The sequence below is a fragment of the Bufo bufo genome, chromosome 5 (genome assembly GCF_905171765.1).
Source record: "Bufo bufo chromosome 5, aBufBuf1.1, whole genome shotgun sequence".
NCBI classification, from domain to species: Eukaryota; Metazoa; Chordata; class Amphibia; order Anura; family Bufonidae; genus Bufo; species Bufo bufo.
In genome coordinates, this window is record NC_053393.1 from 198,555,209 (window position 1) to 198,570,589 (window position 15,381).

The 15,381-nt window shown below is 42.8% G+C and overlaps 1 protein-coding gene across 5 annotated transcripts in view; it reads left to right on the forward strand.

Annotated features, from left to right (window-relative positions):
- Window positions 1-15,381, forward strand: part of ZNF236 (zinc finger protein 236) — a 154,701-nt gene that overhangs the window by 23,907 nt on the left and 115,413 nt on the right. For all 5 annotated transcript variants that reach the window (XR_005779072.1, XM_040432600.1, XM_040432602.1 and 2 more), the window contains exons 7-8: window positions 3,306-3,446; window positions 6,097-6,168. Coding sequence is in view for 4 of the 5 variants with exons in the window: in XM_040432600.1 (XP_040288534.1) it covers window positions 3,306-3,446; window positions 6,097-6,168 (213 nt within the window). In the remaining variant the exon portion in view is untranslated. The remainder of the gene's footprint in view (window positions 1-3,305; window positions 3,447-6,096; window positions 6,169-15,381) is intronic.

The following is a 15,381-nucleotide window of genomic DNA, read 5'->3' on the forward strand; positions in this document are numbered from 1 at the left end:
TATGTATACTTTTTTTTATTTATGTAAGTTTTACACAATAGCAGCTTTTAAAAAAAAATAATGATGTTTTAGTGTTTCCATAGTCTGAGAGCCATAATTTTTTCAGTTTTTGGGCGATTATCTTGGGTAGGGTATGATTTTTGCGGGATGAGATGATTTATTGCCACTATTTTGGGGTTCGTGTGACTTTTTAAATCGCTTGCTATTACACTTTTTGTGATGTAAGGTGACCAAAAATTGTTTATTTAGCACAGGGGTTAGGTCATGTGATATTTTTATAGAGCCGGTCGATACGGACGCGGCGTTACCTAATATGTATACCTTTTTTTTTATTTATGTAAGTTTTACACAATAACAGCTCTTTAAAAAAATAAATAAAATAAATGATGTTTTAGTGTCTCCATATTCTGAGCCATAGTTTTTTTTATTTTTTGGGCGATTGTCTCACGTAGGGGCTCATTTTTTGCGGGATGAGGTGACGGTTAGATTGGTACTATTTTGGTGGGCCAACGCCTTTTTGATCGCTTGTTGTTGTACTTTTTGTGATATAAGGTGACAAAAAAAATGGTTTATTTAGCACAGTTTTTATTTTTTACGGTGTTCTTCTGAGGGGTTAGATCATGTGATATGTTTATAGAGCCGGTCAATACAGAAGCGGCAATGCCTAATAAGTATACTCTTCCCCCCCCCCCCCTATTTTTTACTAATTTTGTTTATTTTTACTTAAAACTTTTAATTTTGGGGGGGGACGGGACTTTATTTTTTCAACTTTTTTTTTCACTTTTTTTTTGTCCCACTTTGGGACTTCAACTTTTGGTGGTCTAATCCTTTAGGCTACTTTCACACTAGCGTTCGGGTGTCCGCTCGTGCGCACCGTTTGAAGGGGCTCACGAGCGGCCCCGAACGCATCCGTCTGGCCCCAATGCATTCTCAGTGGAGGCGGATCCACTGAGAATGCATCCGCCTGCCAGCGTTCAGCCTCCGCTCTGCTCAGTGTGCGGACACCTGAACGCTGCTTGCAGCGTTCGGGTGTCCGCCTGGCCGTGCGGAGGCGAGCGGATCCGTCCACACTTACAATGTAAGTCAATGGGGACGGATCCGCTTGAAGATGACACAATATGGCTCAATCTTCAAGCGGATCCGTTCCCCATTGACTTTCAATGTAAAGTCTGAACGGATCCGCTCAGACAACTTTCACACTTAGAAAATTTTCAAAGTTTTAATGCAGACGCATCCGTTCTGAACGGATGCGAACGTCTGCATTATCGGAGCGGATCCGTCTGATGAAACATCAGACGGATCCGCTCCGAACGCTAGTGTGAAAGTAGCCTAACAATGCATTCCAATACTTCTGTATTGGAGTGCATTGGCTGTATGAGTAATACAGTGAGTATTACTCATACAGCTTCCTGCCTGTGAGATCCAGGGGGCTGGATCTCACAGACTCGTCACCGGAAGGCAGCGCAATTCCTTCCTTAGGCATCGCGCTGCCTTCCATGCCATCGGGTCCCCCCTACAGCCACATGGCACCGCCGCCTGCCGCCACAACCGCAGGTAAAAGCTGCAAACCGCAGGTCTGATTTGACCTGCGGTTTGCGGCGATCGCCGACACAGGGGGGTCACGGGACCCCCCCGCACATTTAGCCAAAGTGCCTGCTCAATGATTTGAGCAGGCACCGGGTTCCGATCACCGCCGCCTGTACTGGTACGTCATGTGTCCTTAAGTACCAGGACAACATGCCGTACCGGTACGTCATGTGTCCTGAAGAGGTTAAAGGCTACATTGTACTTATTTTGAGCTAAAACATTTCTTTTAAATTTGGTCTTTATTAAAAATATGGTGTCCTTTTTTCTGTACATAGCTGACATGCTCTAGAAGCACCCTTTGGATTTTCTGTCTTTTCCTTCAAACCAGGAGCAGACTGACTCCTTATCTCTGCTCTGACATTATAAACACTCATTATAGCTTAATTCTTATCTTACTGATAAGAATGTAGCTTAAATAAGTGTTTTTGACCTCTCAGTAGTTTAGAGGTAAGGTTTATTAGATGACCGGCACAAAGCGAAAGTACCAGTCACACAGCTAGAAACACAGTTAAAGGGATTCTGTCACCAGGTTTCACCCCTGTCAGCTAAACATATGCTGATGTTCAGGGCGTCTTCACGATTCCTAAAAAACAGCTATTACTAACCTGTCAGTCAAACAAATAAGGTGCCCAAGGGGATGTTAATGGGTGCAAGATGCCCTCCGCACCCACCGCAGTTCGTGCCCTGCGCCGCCTCCTAATCCTCTGTGCCGCCTCTCGCTCTCCCTCCCTCCCCCTCCTCCTGCTGTAAGATCTGGCGCATACAGGGGTTGAGCGAAGTGCCGGCGCATGCGCACTTCGCTGTAAGAAGCCAAATGGAGAAGTCCACACGGGAGCATCAGGCAGAGCCCTGTGTGCAAGCGCGAGATCTTACAGCAGAAGGAGGGGGAGGGAGAGCTAGAAGGCGGCACAGAGGATTAGGAGGCGGCACAGAAGTCCGGAAATGCGGCGCTGGGCACGAACGGCGGTGGGTGCGGCGGGCATCTTGCACCCATTAACATCCCCTTGGGCACCTTATTTGTTTGACTGACAGGTTAGTAATAGCTGTTTATTAGCTAAATAAGCCCACAGATGACATTTATAAGCCCACATTAGGAATCGTGAAGATGCCCTGAACATCAGCATATGTTTAGCTGACAGGGGTCAAACCTGGTGACAGAATCCCTTTAACCCTTTGTGACAGAACAGCACAATATTTTTTTAATAAAGGCCAATTGAAAAAATGTTATGTAGCCAAAAATGAGTAAAATGCAATCATGAAAAAAATTGCCTCCGAAGGTGTACATAGCCTTTAAATGAGTGTTTATGAGCTGTTAGGAGTTCGGAGATAGGGGCTATATTTGAAGCTGCGAGAGCAGCAACTTTGCATATAGACTGAAACGTAAAAATTTTTTAATAAAATGAAATAAAGGATTTTTTTGCCTAAATGAGTGATCTGCAATTACCAAAAAAAATGTCCCCAAAAGTGCCCATAGCCTTTAAGGCAACCAGAAGAATTGTAAAAATATATTATGTGATTACATGCATTAATAAAACCAATTTTTATGGTTTGTACAGCCATAATGACTTTCCAGGCCTTGCTGAGCATTTTCCTGACTTTTGTACACTGTACACCAGTACAGAATTTGCACATGTTCAATAAAATTAGAAAACTTGGAAATCTGTCTGTGGAAATCTATCTGTGTCCCAATGTCTTGATGTTTTTCATTCATATTGTAGGTGAAGAATGGCGTTACATATCACTGCACAGAGTGTAGCTGTGTATTCAAGAGCCTGGGCAGTCTCAATACTCACATTAGTAAAATGCATGTATTGGGATCCCAGACTACACCTTCTTCCGCCGGAGCAGCTTCACACGTGGTAAAGTCATGTTTTTATATTGTTCATGTATTCTTCATGGGTGCTTCCTTTTGTACAGTTCTATATATGTATTTTATAACTCCTTTAACTCTTTTAATTCTTTTCTGGGGATTTGGGCGAGGTGAGCAAGCCATGGCGACCTGGCATGTGGTACGATTATACTGCCGCATCTTTGTAAATTCTTTTGTAAAAAGGCAGTGTAATAGAGCCTTCCTAATAGGGCTACTTTACCAATGAGAACCTTGCAGATAAATGATTCTCTGTGCAGGATAGTCACAAACTGAGATTACTTTGCTCTCCCGCTAAGAGCATTTCTCTCTCTGAGATTACTGCTACACAAGCAATAATTCATTTGTAGTTAATTTTCGTATTGCGGATTTAAAAAAAACAGCCAAATGAATTAAATTATACTTTTATAAAACTTTTATCCAGATGCTGAGAAACAAACATAAAACAAATAGGCTGAAGCATTCCTGTAAGCGCTGTGCCCCTTCAGCTTTCTACAGCTCTGCTTGACTTTCCTCCCAGAGCCACGTGTCTGGTGTATAGACTGTATACTTTCTGTGGACCCGTACACTATACGCTCAGCTCTGCTTGACTTTCCTCCCAGAGCCACGTGTCTGGTGTATAGACTCTGTATACTTTCTGTGGACCCGTACACTCTACGCTCAGCTCTGCTTGACTTTCCTCCCAGAGCCACGTGTCTGGTGTATAGACTCTGTATACTTTCTGTGGACCCGTACACTATACGCTCAGCTCTGCTTGACTTTCCTCCCAGAGCCACGTGTCTGGAGTATAGACTCTGTATACTTTCTGTGGACCCGTACACTATACGCTCAGCTCTGCTTGACTTTCCTCCCAGAGCCACGTGTCTGGTGTATAGACTGTATACTTTCTGTGGACCCGTACACTATACGCTCAGCTCTGCTTGACTTTCCTCCCAGAGCCACGTGTCTGGTGTACAGACTTTGTATACTTTCTGTGGACCCGTACACTCTACGCTCAGCTCTCAGGGGCTGTTCACTGTTCAGATATGTTTAGATGTACAGTAAAAAAAAAAGTATACAAATTATGCAATTTTGTGGTTTACTAAACTTTTTGTTAACATATGTGTTTGATAGATGTGCATACGTTTCTATACGTTTGTGTCCGTTTTTAAAAATAAAGTATATGGGGATGATTTATTAAGACTGGCTATTTGGATGCGGGTCTTAATAAAGCCCTATAGCTGGCGTTGGATCACCAAAGTTATGAAGAGGCGCCAGCCTCTTCATAACTTCGGCGGATCCTCCGCCGCTTCTAAATATAAGACAGATCCCAAAACGGACGTAGAAAATGGTAAATGAGAAGGGCCTGCTGGCCTGTATCCCCTCTCTCGCCCACACCCACTTATTAGGACCTGGCGTGAGCCAGGAAAAGTTGCAGATTTAGGTGTATTTCAGCTTGATAAATGAGCCCCTATGTTTTTTTGAAAACGTACCTGAGTATACCAGCATTAGTATACTGAGTGTGAAATTTGCGGGGGGCCATAACGGGGCACAGGAGCACTATTTTAATAAAACAGGCAGGGTGGCAGCACAGCGGGAGGTACCCCGCAGGTACAGATATTTATCTCACTTACTACAAACCAAAGAAAGGTCCTCTTTAAATAAAGTGGTTTAGAAATGTGATAGTCACACCATCCTCTATTAAATGAAATATAGTTATGTGAAAGTACAGTGACTCTTTAAACCTTAGTTTTTTAAATTTAAAGTTTTGAAGTGTATTGAAAGAAGTAGGAGGGATTTGCTTTTTTCCCCAGTAAAAACAGATATGTTTAAGAGGGTTGTTTCACTTCTGCAACTGACATTTATCATGTAGAGAAAGTTAATACAAGGCAGTTACTAATGTATTGTGATTGTCCATATTGCCTCCTTTGCTGGCTGGATAAATTTTTCCATTACATTAGAGACTGCTTGTTTCCATGGTTACGACCACCCTGTATTCCATCCACTATAGGAAAAAGCACTGGCCTCTCTGGTGAACGGGACCTTGGGAGCTCACAGAGGCTGGTGCTCTTTCCTTCCTACAGTGTGCAAGCACGGTCACTGCTGCTGGATTACAGTGCTGTCATAACCCCTGGAAACAAGCAGTGTATAATGTGATGGAAAATGAATCTAGACAGCAAAGGAGGCAATATGAATAATAACAATACATTAGTAAATGCCTTGTATTAACTTTGTCTACATGATAAATGCTATTTGCGGAAGTGAGACAACCCCTTTCAGGGATGGAAACATATTATTTTCTGTTTATACAGAGTCAAAAGTATAAACTTTCGAACTACGTTTTCCCAATTATAGTCTATAGGTATGTTAAGGAATACGTTTCTATACGTTTTTTCTGTTTAAAAATGTATCCACTTAATGTAACAAAAACCAGATGTGAACAGCACCTAAGACGAAGGCCAAGCAGAGCCAATGAAGGGTCACAGCTCTGAGGAGCGCTTCTGCCCTGCAATTTAACGAGGTTCCTGAACTTGGACCCTCATAAGAATAAAACTTCTGACTTCTCTCTGTGTCACGTTTTATCAAAGTTTAGTTACTCTAAACCTTAGATACTTGTAGAATAGATTTCGATTATTATTAATTTAATATCTCTTTCTTTTAAGGATACATCACAGCCATCCGCGATATCTGATACAAATCTAATGCAGCAGTCTCCTGATGAAAAATGGAAAAATGTAAGTACAATAAATTTTAAAAGGAATAGTTTTAGCTATTTCTCTTTTTATGCATTATTGACTGCCTGCATTAAATGAATGTTTTATAAATGTGTGGCTTTACATTTTAGAAGGTCTTAGGGAAAAAAATGAATTCTTGTGCGATTTAAAGTTTTACTGCTGTTACAATCAATCACATCTTCCATTCTTTCTAGGAGCAGTACTATCTGCTTGCCATCATGCAAACGAGGGAAATGAAATGGTTCCTTATCAAGTTTCTTTGTAGTCTTATTTCTCTTGACTACTTTTATTCAATACATACCATTTGCTAGACATTTTATGACTTGAAACCTGATATTCTGAAAATGGGCACAATTTAAAGAAGAAAATGTAAAATAAAATAACTTGGTATTCTGAGTTACTTTACATTGATCAACTTGCCTAATGTATTCTTTTAAACTGTCAATATACTTTCTAAAGACTTTGCATAAATCAATAGTACAAGTGAATATGAGAAATTTTGTAATATACCTTGTCGGTTAAATGTGCTTTTATTTTCCCTTTAAGAACATCGTGTTATCTGATCATTCAATGAGCTCATGTTGTCTATCAAAATGGGCTTAGTGCACACTGTTAGTTTATGGAGAGGAGAGGGGAAAATAAAGCATTTTAAGATAAAATATATTACACAGTTTCTTATGATGGTTTTACATGTGCCAATTGTTAGGCTGATTATTGGGAACAAACTTTACTGCATACATACCGAAGATGTAGTGAAACATTCCGGGCCCGGCGGCGGTCCATTGTGGAAGCGCTCATCTCCATATTCATTTGTATCACCGTCAGGACAGCGATACATCTGAATGATGCAGAGGAGCAGGGGAGAGGCGTCTCCCTTGCCCGTTCCTCTGATAGGAACCTATCTGCGGCCGGTGCAGGCGGCGCGATGACGTCATCGTGCCGCCTGAGCCGTATAGAGCGGGACACAGGCCGGAAGAGGCCTGCATCGCAGTGTCATGGAGGTTAGTATAAGTGTTTATTGTTTTAATAATTTTTTGTACAGTATAGCAAGAAGGGGGGTGGCGCCCGATATAATGGCACATTATGGGGGGGAGCACCATGGAGGGGGGAGGAAGAAGCACTATGGGGGCATCTAATGGAGGCCCTATATACCGTCCCATTATGGGGGGAGCACTATGGAGAGGGGGGGGAGCACTATGGGGGCATCTAATGGGGGCCCTATTTACTGGCACATTATGGGGGGGCACTATGGAGAAGGGGGGGGAAAGCACTATGGGGCATTATATAGGGGAATTTAATACTGGCACCCATTTTGGTGCCACTATGGGAAGGGGAGAGAGAAGCATTATGGGGGCATCTATGTGGGCCAGTCTATAGGGGCATTTCATACTGCCACATTATGAAGGGCACTATGGGGACGGGGGAGGAGCACTTTGGGGGCATCTTCTGGGGGCACTATATAGGAGTATTTTATACTGGCACAAATTATAGGGGCACTATGGGCACCTTAGCTCAACTGGGGGCACTAAGTGTTTTTGTAGTGGCACACAGTACGGGTCATTGGAACACATGAGGGCATTCTAGGGACATTGACTGGGGGCACTAAGAGGAGGTATTTTTATTTATCTTTTTACTGCCACACAACGGAGCATTTTTTTGTACTGGCGCACATTATAAGGGAGCTTTATTACAACTGGGGGATTATGGTAGCATTATTACTTCTGGAAACAATTACTGTTGGGGGCACTGTAGGAGCACTCTGGCACAGAATTATTACTATTGTTGGGATTTTGGGGAGCACTATTACTGTGGGGGCACCCTGGCACAGTATCAGCTTAGCACAGTTATTTTTGGGGGACATTATGGTTACACTATTAGTGTCAGGGGCACTATTTGCTCGGTGCAGTTATTTTTTAGAGCATTGTGTTTCAATAATTATTGAAGGGGGCGCTATCTGTTTCTACAGTGTAGTTTTGGGGGGCACAGCGTCTCAGTATTGGGGATGCATAATGGGATGTTGAGAAGGTGGGAGGAAAAGTAGGAAACTGAGATGTCTGTCAAACTCTTCAGAGATGAGAGATGGCTGAAAGAAATAATCATGGTGGTCTGGTGGAAGATGAAGAAAGAGAACATCTACATCAAAGGAGACGTCACTGGATGTAAGAGGTATAAGCGTGATATATGGGTGGAGCTGCTGTGTGTGGGTGTGGCTTGTAGGTGGGCGGGGACACAGGGACCCCATAATCTCCTATTTTCCGGGGAAGTGCCCCTCCCGAGACCAAGCTCTGGATCCGCCACTGACTCGCCACGACACGGTTGCCTCTTTGAGAAGCAGTTAGAAAAAAGCATAGTATTGAGGATGTGCGATCCACTTCTTTTTCATATATTTTACACAGACATTGATTTATCACTCTGGCAGATCGCTATGCGCCTAGGTCAAGATGTCAGGACTGTTTAACATTGCGTGTACCAGTGGTTGGTAGAACAACAAACTGGAATGACAGCAAGAGGTTCACAGATCGAAACCTTTGCATGGACCAATTATCTGATTAGAAGAATGGTGCGTAGTGATCCATTCTGTACTGCAAGTGAAATTAGATGTCACATCTGAAGCCTAGAGCGGCAAACAGTGTTTGCACAACATTGGGCTGTGAGCGAGACATCTAGCTGCAGGTGTTAAACTCACACCACCACTATTATGGTGCACAACAAGACTGCAATGGAAGCTGTTTAGCACTGAGTTCCGTTTTTTGTATCGGATGCAATGATAGCCGGAGATTGATCTGGAGGCCACTTGGGCCATGCGATGAAGAGGCCTTCACAAAGAAATGTCACACTGGTCCTACTCTTAGGATTATGGTGTGGGGTGACATAATTTACGGTAGCTGGAGCACCTAGTCTTTATTTCAGGTACACTAACAGCTCTCCGTTACATTGATTTTGTTGTGGAACCAGTGTTTCGGCCATTTCTCCAAAGTGGCCATTTCTCCGCAGGACAACACCAGGCCGCATGTTGCTCATTGTACTGTGAGCAGCCTGTGTGTCCTAAGCGTGCTGCCATGGACTTTAGCATCTCCGGACTTCTCTCCCATTGAGCATATCTGGGCACCATTGATTGGCAATTGCAAAGGAAGCTGTTAGCAGCAGATCTTGATGATTTGCGTGCCCAAGTGCATTTAGTGTGGCAGAAGATTCCTCAGACAGCCATTAAAATAGCATGCCAAGGCGTGTAAGTGCTTGTATTTTTGTGCATGGCGCTCATACTCAATACTGAATAAATCGAGAGGTTTTCAATATTTTGTTTCTTTTTAATTTGCATATCAATAACTTGTCCATCAATTCTGTGATTTCCATAATTCCACAGCTTTTTCTTTTTGATGTTGCAATTTCAATGTTGAGGAGTGTATCATCAATTGCTGAGAACCTAATTCTAAAGTGACAGCCAGTACTGCAGCAGATCCTGCAATGGTCCCACGAACTCCTGATAGGCGGAGGGAGCTAAGGCTCTGTTCATGTAATGCGTAGTCTGCATCAGTGCTATAAATCAGAAGGATGTCCCACTGTATACCTCAGAAAGAAATCTGTGACCTATTTCACTACATAGGCATTCAATGGGACATGTTGCCCATACGTTGTGAAGAAAGTATACCACATGGTCTACCTTTTATTTTTTTACTGTATATCTTTGTATGGCATAGTGCAGTCTAATGTGGTAATCCATACTGTAAAAGGCAGGTATACTAACAGACAAGAAGCTCTGTTTTGGCCTTGCCAAGTAAATGGAGATCCTATAGATATGTTTTGAGTATATGGCCATGACTATACATGATGTGAACAGAGCCTAAAGCAGGAATTAGCAACCTTCGGCACTCCAGCTGCTGTGAAACTACAACTCTCAGCATGCAAACTTTCTCGGCTGTTCTTGTGACTTCTACAGAAGTGAAAGGAGGATTCTGGGAGTTGCAGTTTCTGGAGTGCTGGAGGTTGCTGATCCCTGGCCTAAAGGATCCTTTTTTAATGTGTGTTTGTCTAATGTCCTATCAAGTTTTATTTGTCTGGACTCCCAAAACCAGTAGCTTACTGAATAATCCCAGAGCCAGTGACCACTTACTGGCTCTGAAGAAGGTGGCTTTTAGAATGCTATTGAAATGGTGTTTGGCACTAGAACAGATATACTGTACATGGGGAAAGTGGGCACTCTGAGTGCACCCTCACTGGCTGTGTGTCTGCTAGAGAGTAGGGAGAAGCTATGGATTGGGGGTTGCATGCATTCTGCGCCATTGAAAGTAGAGTTAGAGTTGGGAAATGGGAATATAGAGACGTGAGGATACATGTGCCCCCTTGGCATTGCATGTGGATGGGAGCAGGTGCTTCTTCATTACACCCAACCTTGCCTGTAAGCGGTGTTACACTTTTTTACCAAACTTTCATGAGGGGTACTGTTACCTGCTGTAACTATAGGATTAAAGGGGTTTTCCCATCTCAAACAATGGGGGCATATCGCTAGGATATGCCCCCATTGTCTGATAGGTGCTGGGCCCACACATAGACAGAGAACAGAGCCCTGAAAGTGGTGGAGGGCGCACTGTGCATGTGCATCTGCCCTCTATTCATTTCTATGGGGCCGCCGAAAATAGCCTAGCGCTGGCTTGGCTATTTCCGTCAGCCCTATCGAAATGAATGGGAGTGGTGGCCGCGCAAGTGCAGTGCGCTCCCATTCACTACTATGGGGATAGCGCTTGGTGGTGGGGTCCTCCAGCCACCATCTTCCCCGCTCCGTTCTCGATATGGGTGCTGGTCCCAGCGGTGGTACCCAAACCTATCAGACAATGGGGACATATCCTAGCGATATGCCCCTATTGTCTCAGATGGAAATACCGCTTTAAGTTGACTTTCTGTTTAACACACAGGCCTATAGTCCTCACACCAGTCTTCTTGGCTTTTATGTTAGGTAATTGGTAAAAAACACTTAAAGCCAGAATAAAGCCCTGCTGTTTTTGGAAGTAGTGTTTTCCGATCATTAGCTACATTAAATGGCACGTTGCTGAGCCAGGCTTCTGGATCTCTGTGCCCAAGGCAGATTGCTTATTAGTATGAAAACAGAATGCAGGAGTAATATAATGGGCACATATTCTGGCAGAATGCCACTTTAGGAGATAGATTGCTTCTACTTGATCTTAGTTCTGGTTAATATCTGCTAAATTTAAAATCGACAGCACTGGCACATCTGACGTTCAATTTAGAAGCCAATTATAGATAAAATGCCTCAGTGCCCAACAATAAGATGGTCAGGAAAACAATTACTGATTGTCTTTTGTTTGCGGAGCACCGTTCACTCTCCTGCCATGTCTACCTTTAACCCCCCCCCAATAAAATAACAAATCTGGAGCATCTTTCCTCATAATTCTGTGTTGTCGTTGCTCTGTTGTTTCTCCTCGAATTTTTTTTATTGCATTGACAAAGGGATGTTGCTATTTTCTTTGTTAAAGCGAAATGTCCCCGCTCAGTCTGCCTCTGGTAGCACCCATTTAGGCCTCTTTCACACTACCGTATGGCTATTACAGTGTTTTGCGGTCCGTTTTTTTTTTCACGGAATTGGGCTGGGCATAAAATCTTCAATAGATGGTTCCGCAAAAACTGAACGGATACGGAAGACATACGGATGCATATCCGTATGTGTTTAGTTTTTTTTGCGGACCCATTGACTTGAATGGAGCCACGGAACGTGATTTGTGGGCACTAATAGGACATCTTCTATCTTTCAACGGAACGGAAATACGGAAACGGAATGCATACGGAGTACATTCAGTTTTTTTTGTGGAACCATTGAAATGAATGGTTCCGTATATGGAACGCAAAAAACGGCCCGCAAAACAGCAAAAAAAAACGGTAGTGTGAAAGAGGCCTTAGTCATACATTTATAGGAGCAATAACAGAGAAGCAGTACAATGTAGAGTTAATAGAAGAAGTGCTCCTGAATTGTTATTTCAGCACAAATTTAGTTATATACAGTCAGGGGAGCCACCTCTTTAAATTGAAAATTCTCAACTTTTTACCAATTTTGGCCTTATGTACACAGCCATGTCTGTATGTCGGTCCATAAACCATGGATCCAAAAAATACAGATACGTTCCTTATGCACTTGGCCTTTTTTTGTTTAATTCCCTACATTAGAAATGACTATTCTCGTCCACAATGTGGACCACAATGGGACACATTCTATAATTTGCATAACCCCACCAATCACGAGAATGGGGACCCCATACCCCACTGGGCCCCAGAAAAGTAGCATTGCATATGCCCGACCTGCTCTTTCATTCATTTTGGAGGGCCCCGGAGGGTACATTCTGTTGATCAGTAGGGGTCCCAGCGGTTCAGCCCCATCAATCTAATTGTTATCCCCTATCCCGTGTTAGGGATAACTTTATACAACTGGAATACACCTTTGAAAATTAAAATATTGATACTTACCGTATTTGGTAATTGCTTATGTTGTGTATTTTTGGTTTTGCTTCATAACAACTACTACTTTCACAGCATCTTTAACGTGTTACTCCACATTATAGTGGAGCAGAATGACATCCTGATCACGATGCTGCTAAAAAATCCCTTGTCTGCCCACCTTCTCAGGCTACAGAAGTAGCCAGACTTATGGTAGTCTGTATTCTGCAAATGTAAGAGGAAGGCAGCCTGTTGAATTCTGAAATGATTTGTCTGCAAATGTAAGGATACAGCTACAGATTTTGGTTGCGTCCATGTGTCGAAGCACAACTTGCACGTTGACCACGAACCCAGAATAGTAAAAAATCCAGCAGTGCTGAACATCATTTCCATGGCAGCGTGACACTGCGATACTTGGGCGCGCGACACGTGTCACACCCTAATTTCCGTGTAGCTATACCCTAAGGAATGAATCAGGTAGCTGGAAATGTTATAAAAATCAAACAGTGCTCACTTTTTAAATCCTCCACTGCTTCGATGATCCCTGCAATTTTTGCTGCAATGATGTGCAATACATCCACATGACCGTTGCAGCCAAAGATGCTGGGGAGCGCTGGTGCTGGAACTCTAGATTTAATGGGTGAGTAATGTTTGTATTTTATTTCTGGCTGCTGGATTTAAGGGTTTCCATAGGATAGATCGTCAATATCAGATAAGCACTCAGACAAGGCCACGGCCTCTTCAAACAGCTGATAGCCGGGGGTCTCAGGACAGACCATGCAATATATTGCTTAGTGGCTGTGCTTGGTATTGCAGCTGAGGCCCATTCACTTGAGTGGGACTGAGCTGCTCATAGGTCTTGTGGCCAATAAATATGATATCACTGGCCTAGAAAGAGGGCACATCACTCTATGGAGTTCCACAGCCTCTTCAAACAGCCGATTGGCAGGGGTCCCGGGAGTCGCACCTCCCACTGATCTGATATTGAAGAACTATTCTGAGGATAGGTCACCATAATTTTACTCCAAGATAATCCCTTTAATCTATTAAACTCTTGGACACTCACTGGCCCTTTATACATCTGGGACTTCAGTAATTAAAGGCTATGAACACCATTGGCAGCACTTTTTTTTTTATTATTGCCATCCTACTTATTTTAGGTTTAAAATAATTTTTTAATAGGTCTTTTAATTAATTTTAAACAGTTTTTCATCTTCAGCTTTCACTTTCAGCGTATCTGCAGACTTTTGCTTCCCCCTTCTCAGTGAATGAATCTGTAGCCCTTATCTATGAACTCCTGACATCTCATAAACACTCATTTACGCTAAATTCTTATCAAGCGGTTTATGAGCTGTTAGGAAAGTACAGATAAGGGATACAGCAGTTCTCTTATGGTTTCACTATGGAGCAGAATACATGTACATGGAAAGTGAAAACTGTAGGGGAAAAACAGTTGAAAGTTTGTAATAAACATCAATTGAAAAAAATATTTTTATCCCAAAATGAATGGAATGCAATGATTTTTTTTTTAAATTCTCCCAAAGGTGTTCATAACCTTTAAAGCACTTGAAGGTTTCTGTGACTTCTCGTCTTTCCAATGAAAAAACGTCTATACAAAATTTGCCAGTTTGCAATATTAATAGGCATTAAATTATGGAGGTATCTTTAGCTGGAGCATTTAAATGAAAAAATGTATTGGGAGAAGCATTTTAAGGAGTAATGATGTAATACATACAGTGCCTTGCAAAAGTTGACATGGATTGTTTAAGGATTTGCATAATTTAATTAACAGAACATGCCCACAACTTGTTTTTTTATTGTGAAGCGAACAACAAATAGGACAAAAACAGAAAAAGTTAAAATGCATTACTATTCACTCCCCTAACGTCAATACTTTGTAGAGCCACCTTTTGCGGCAATCACAGCTCCAAGTCACTTTGGATAAGTCTCTATGAACTTGCCACATCTTACCACTGGGATTTTTGCCCATTCCTCCTTGCAAAACTGGTCCAGCTCCTTCAAGTTGGATGGTTTGTACTTGTGAACAGCAATCTTTAAGTCTGACCACAGATTTTCTATTGGACTGAGATCTGGGCTTTGACTAGGCCATTCCAACACATTTACGTATTTCCCCATAAACCACTCAAGTGTTGCTTTAGCAGTGTGTTTGGGGTCATTGTCCTGCTGGAAGATGAATCTCTGTCCTAGCCTCAAATCACGCACAGAGTGGTACAGGTTTTACTCAAGAATATCCCTGTATTTAGCATCATCCATCTTTCCCAGTTCCGGCTGCTGAAGAACATCCCCACAGCATGATGCTGCCACCACCATGTTTCACTGTGGGGATGGTGTTCTTTGGGTGATGTGATGTGTTAGGTTTGCGCCAGACATAGTGTTTTCTTTGGTGGCTGAAAAGTTCAATTTTAGTCTCATCAGACCAGAGCAACTTGCTCCATACATTTTGGGAGTCCCCCACAGGCCTTTTCGCAAACTCGCAACGTATCTTTTTGTTTTTTGCTGAAAGTAATGGCTTTCTTCTGGCCACTCTGCCATAAAGCCCAACTCTATGGAGCGTACGGCTTATTGTCGTCCTAAGTACAGACACTCCAGTCTCTGCTGTGGAACTCTGCAGCTCCTCCAGGGTTACCTTAGGTCTCTATGCTGCCTCTCTGATTAATGCCCTCCTTGCACGGTCCGTGAGTTTTGGTGGGCGGCCGTCTCTTGGCAGGTTTGCTGTTGTGCCATGTTCTTTCCATTTGGTTTTGATAGATT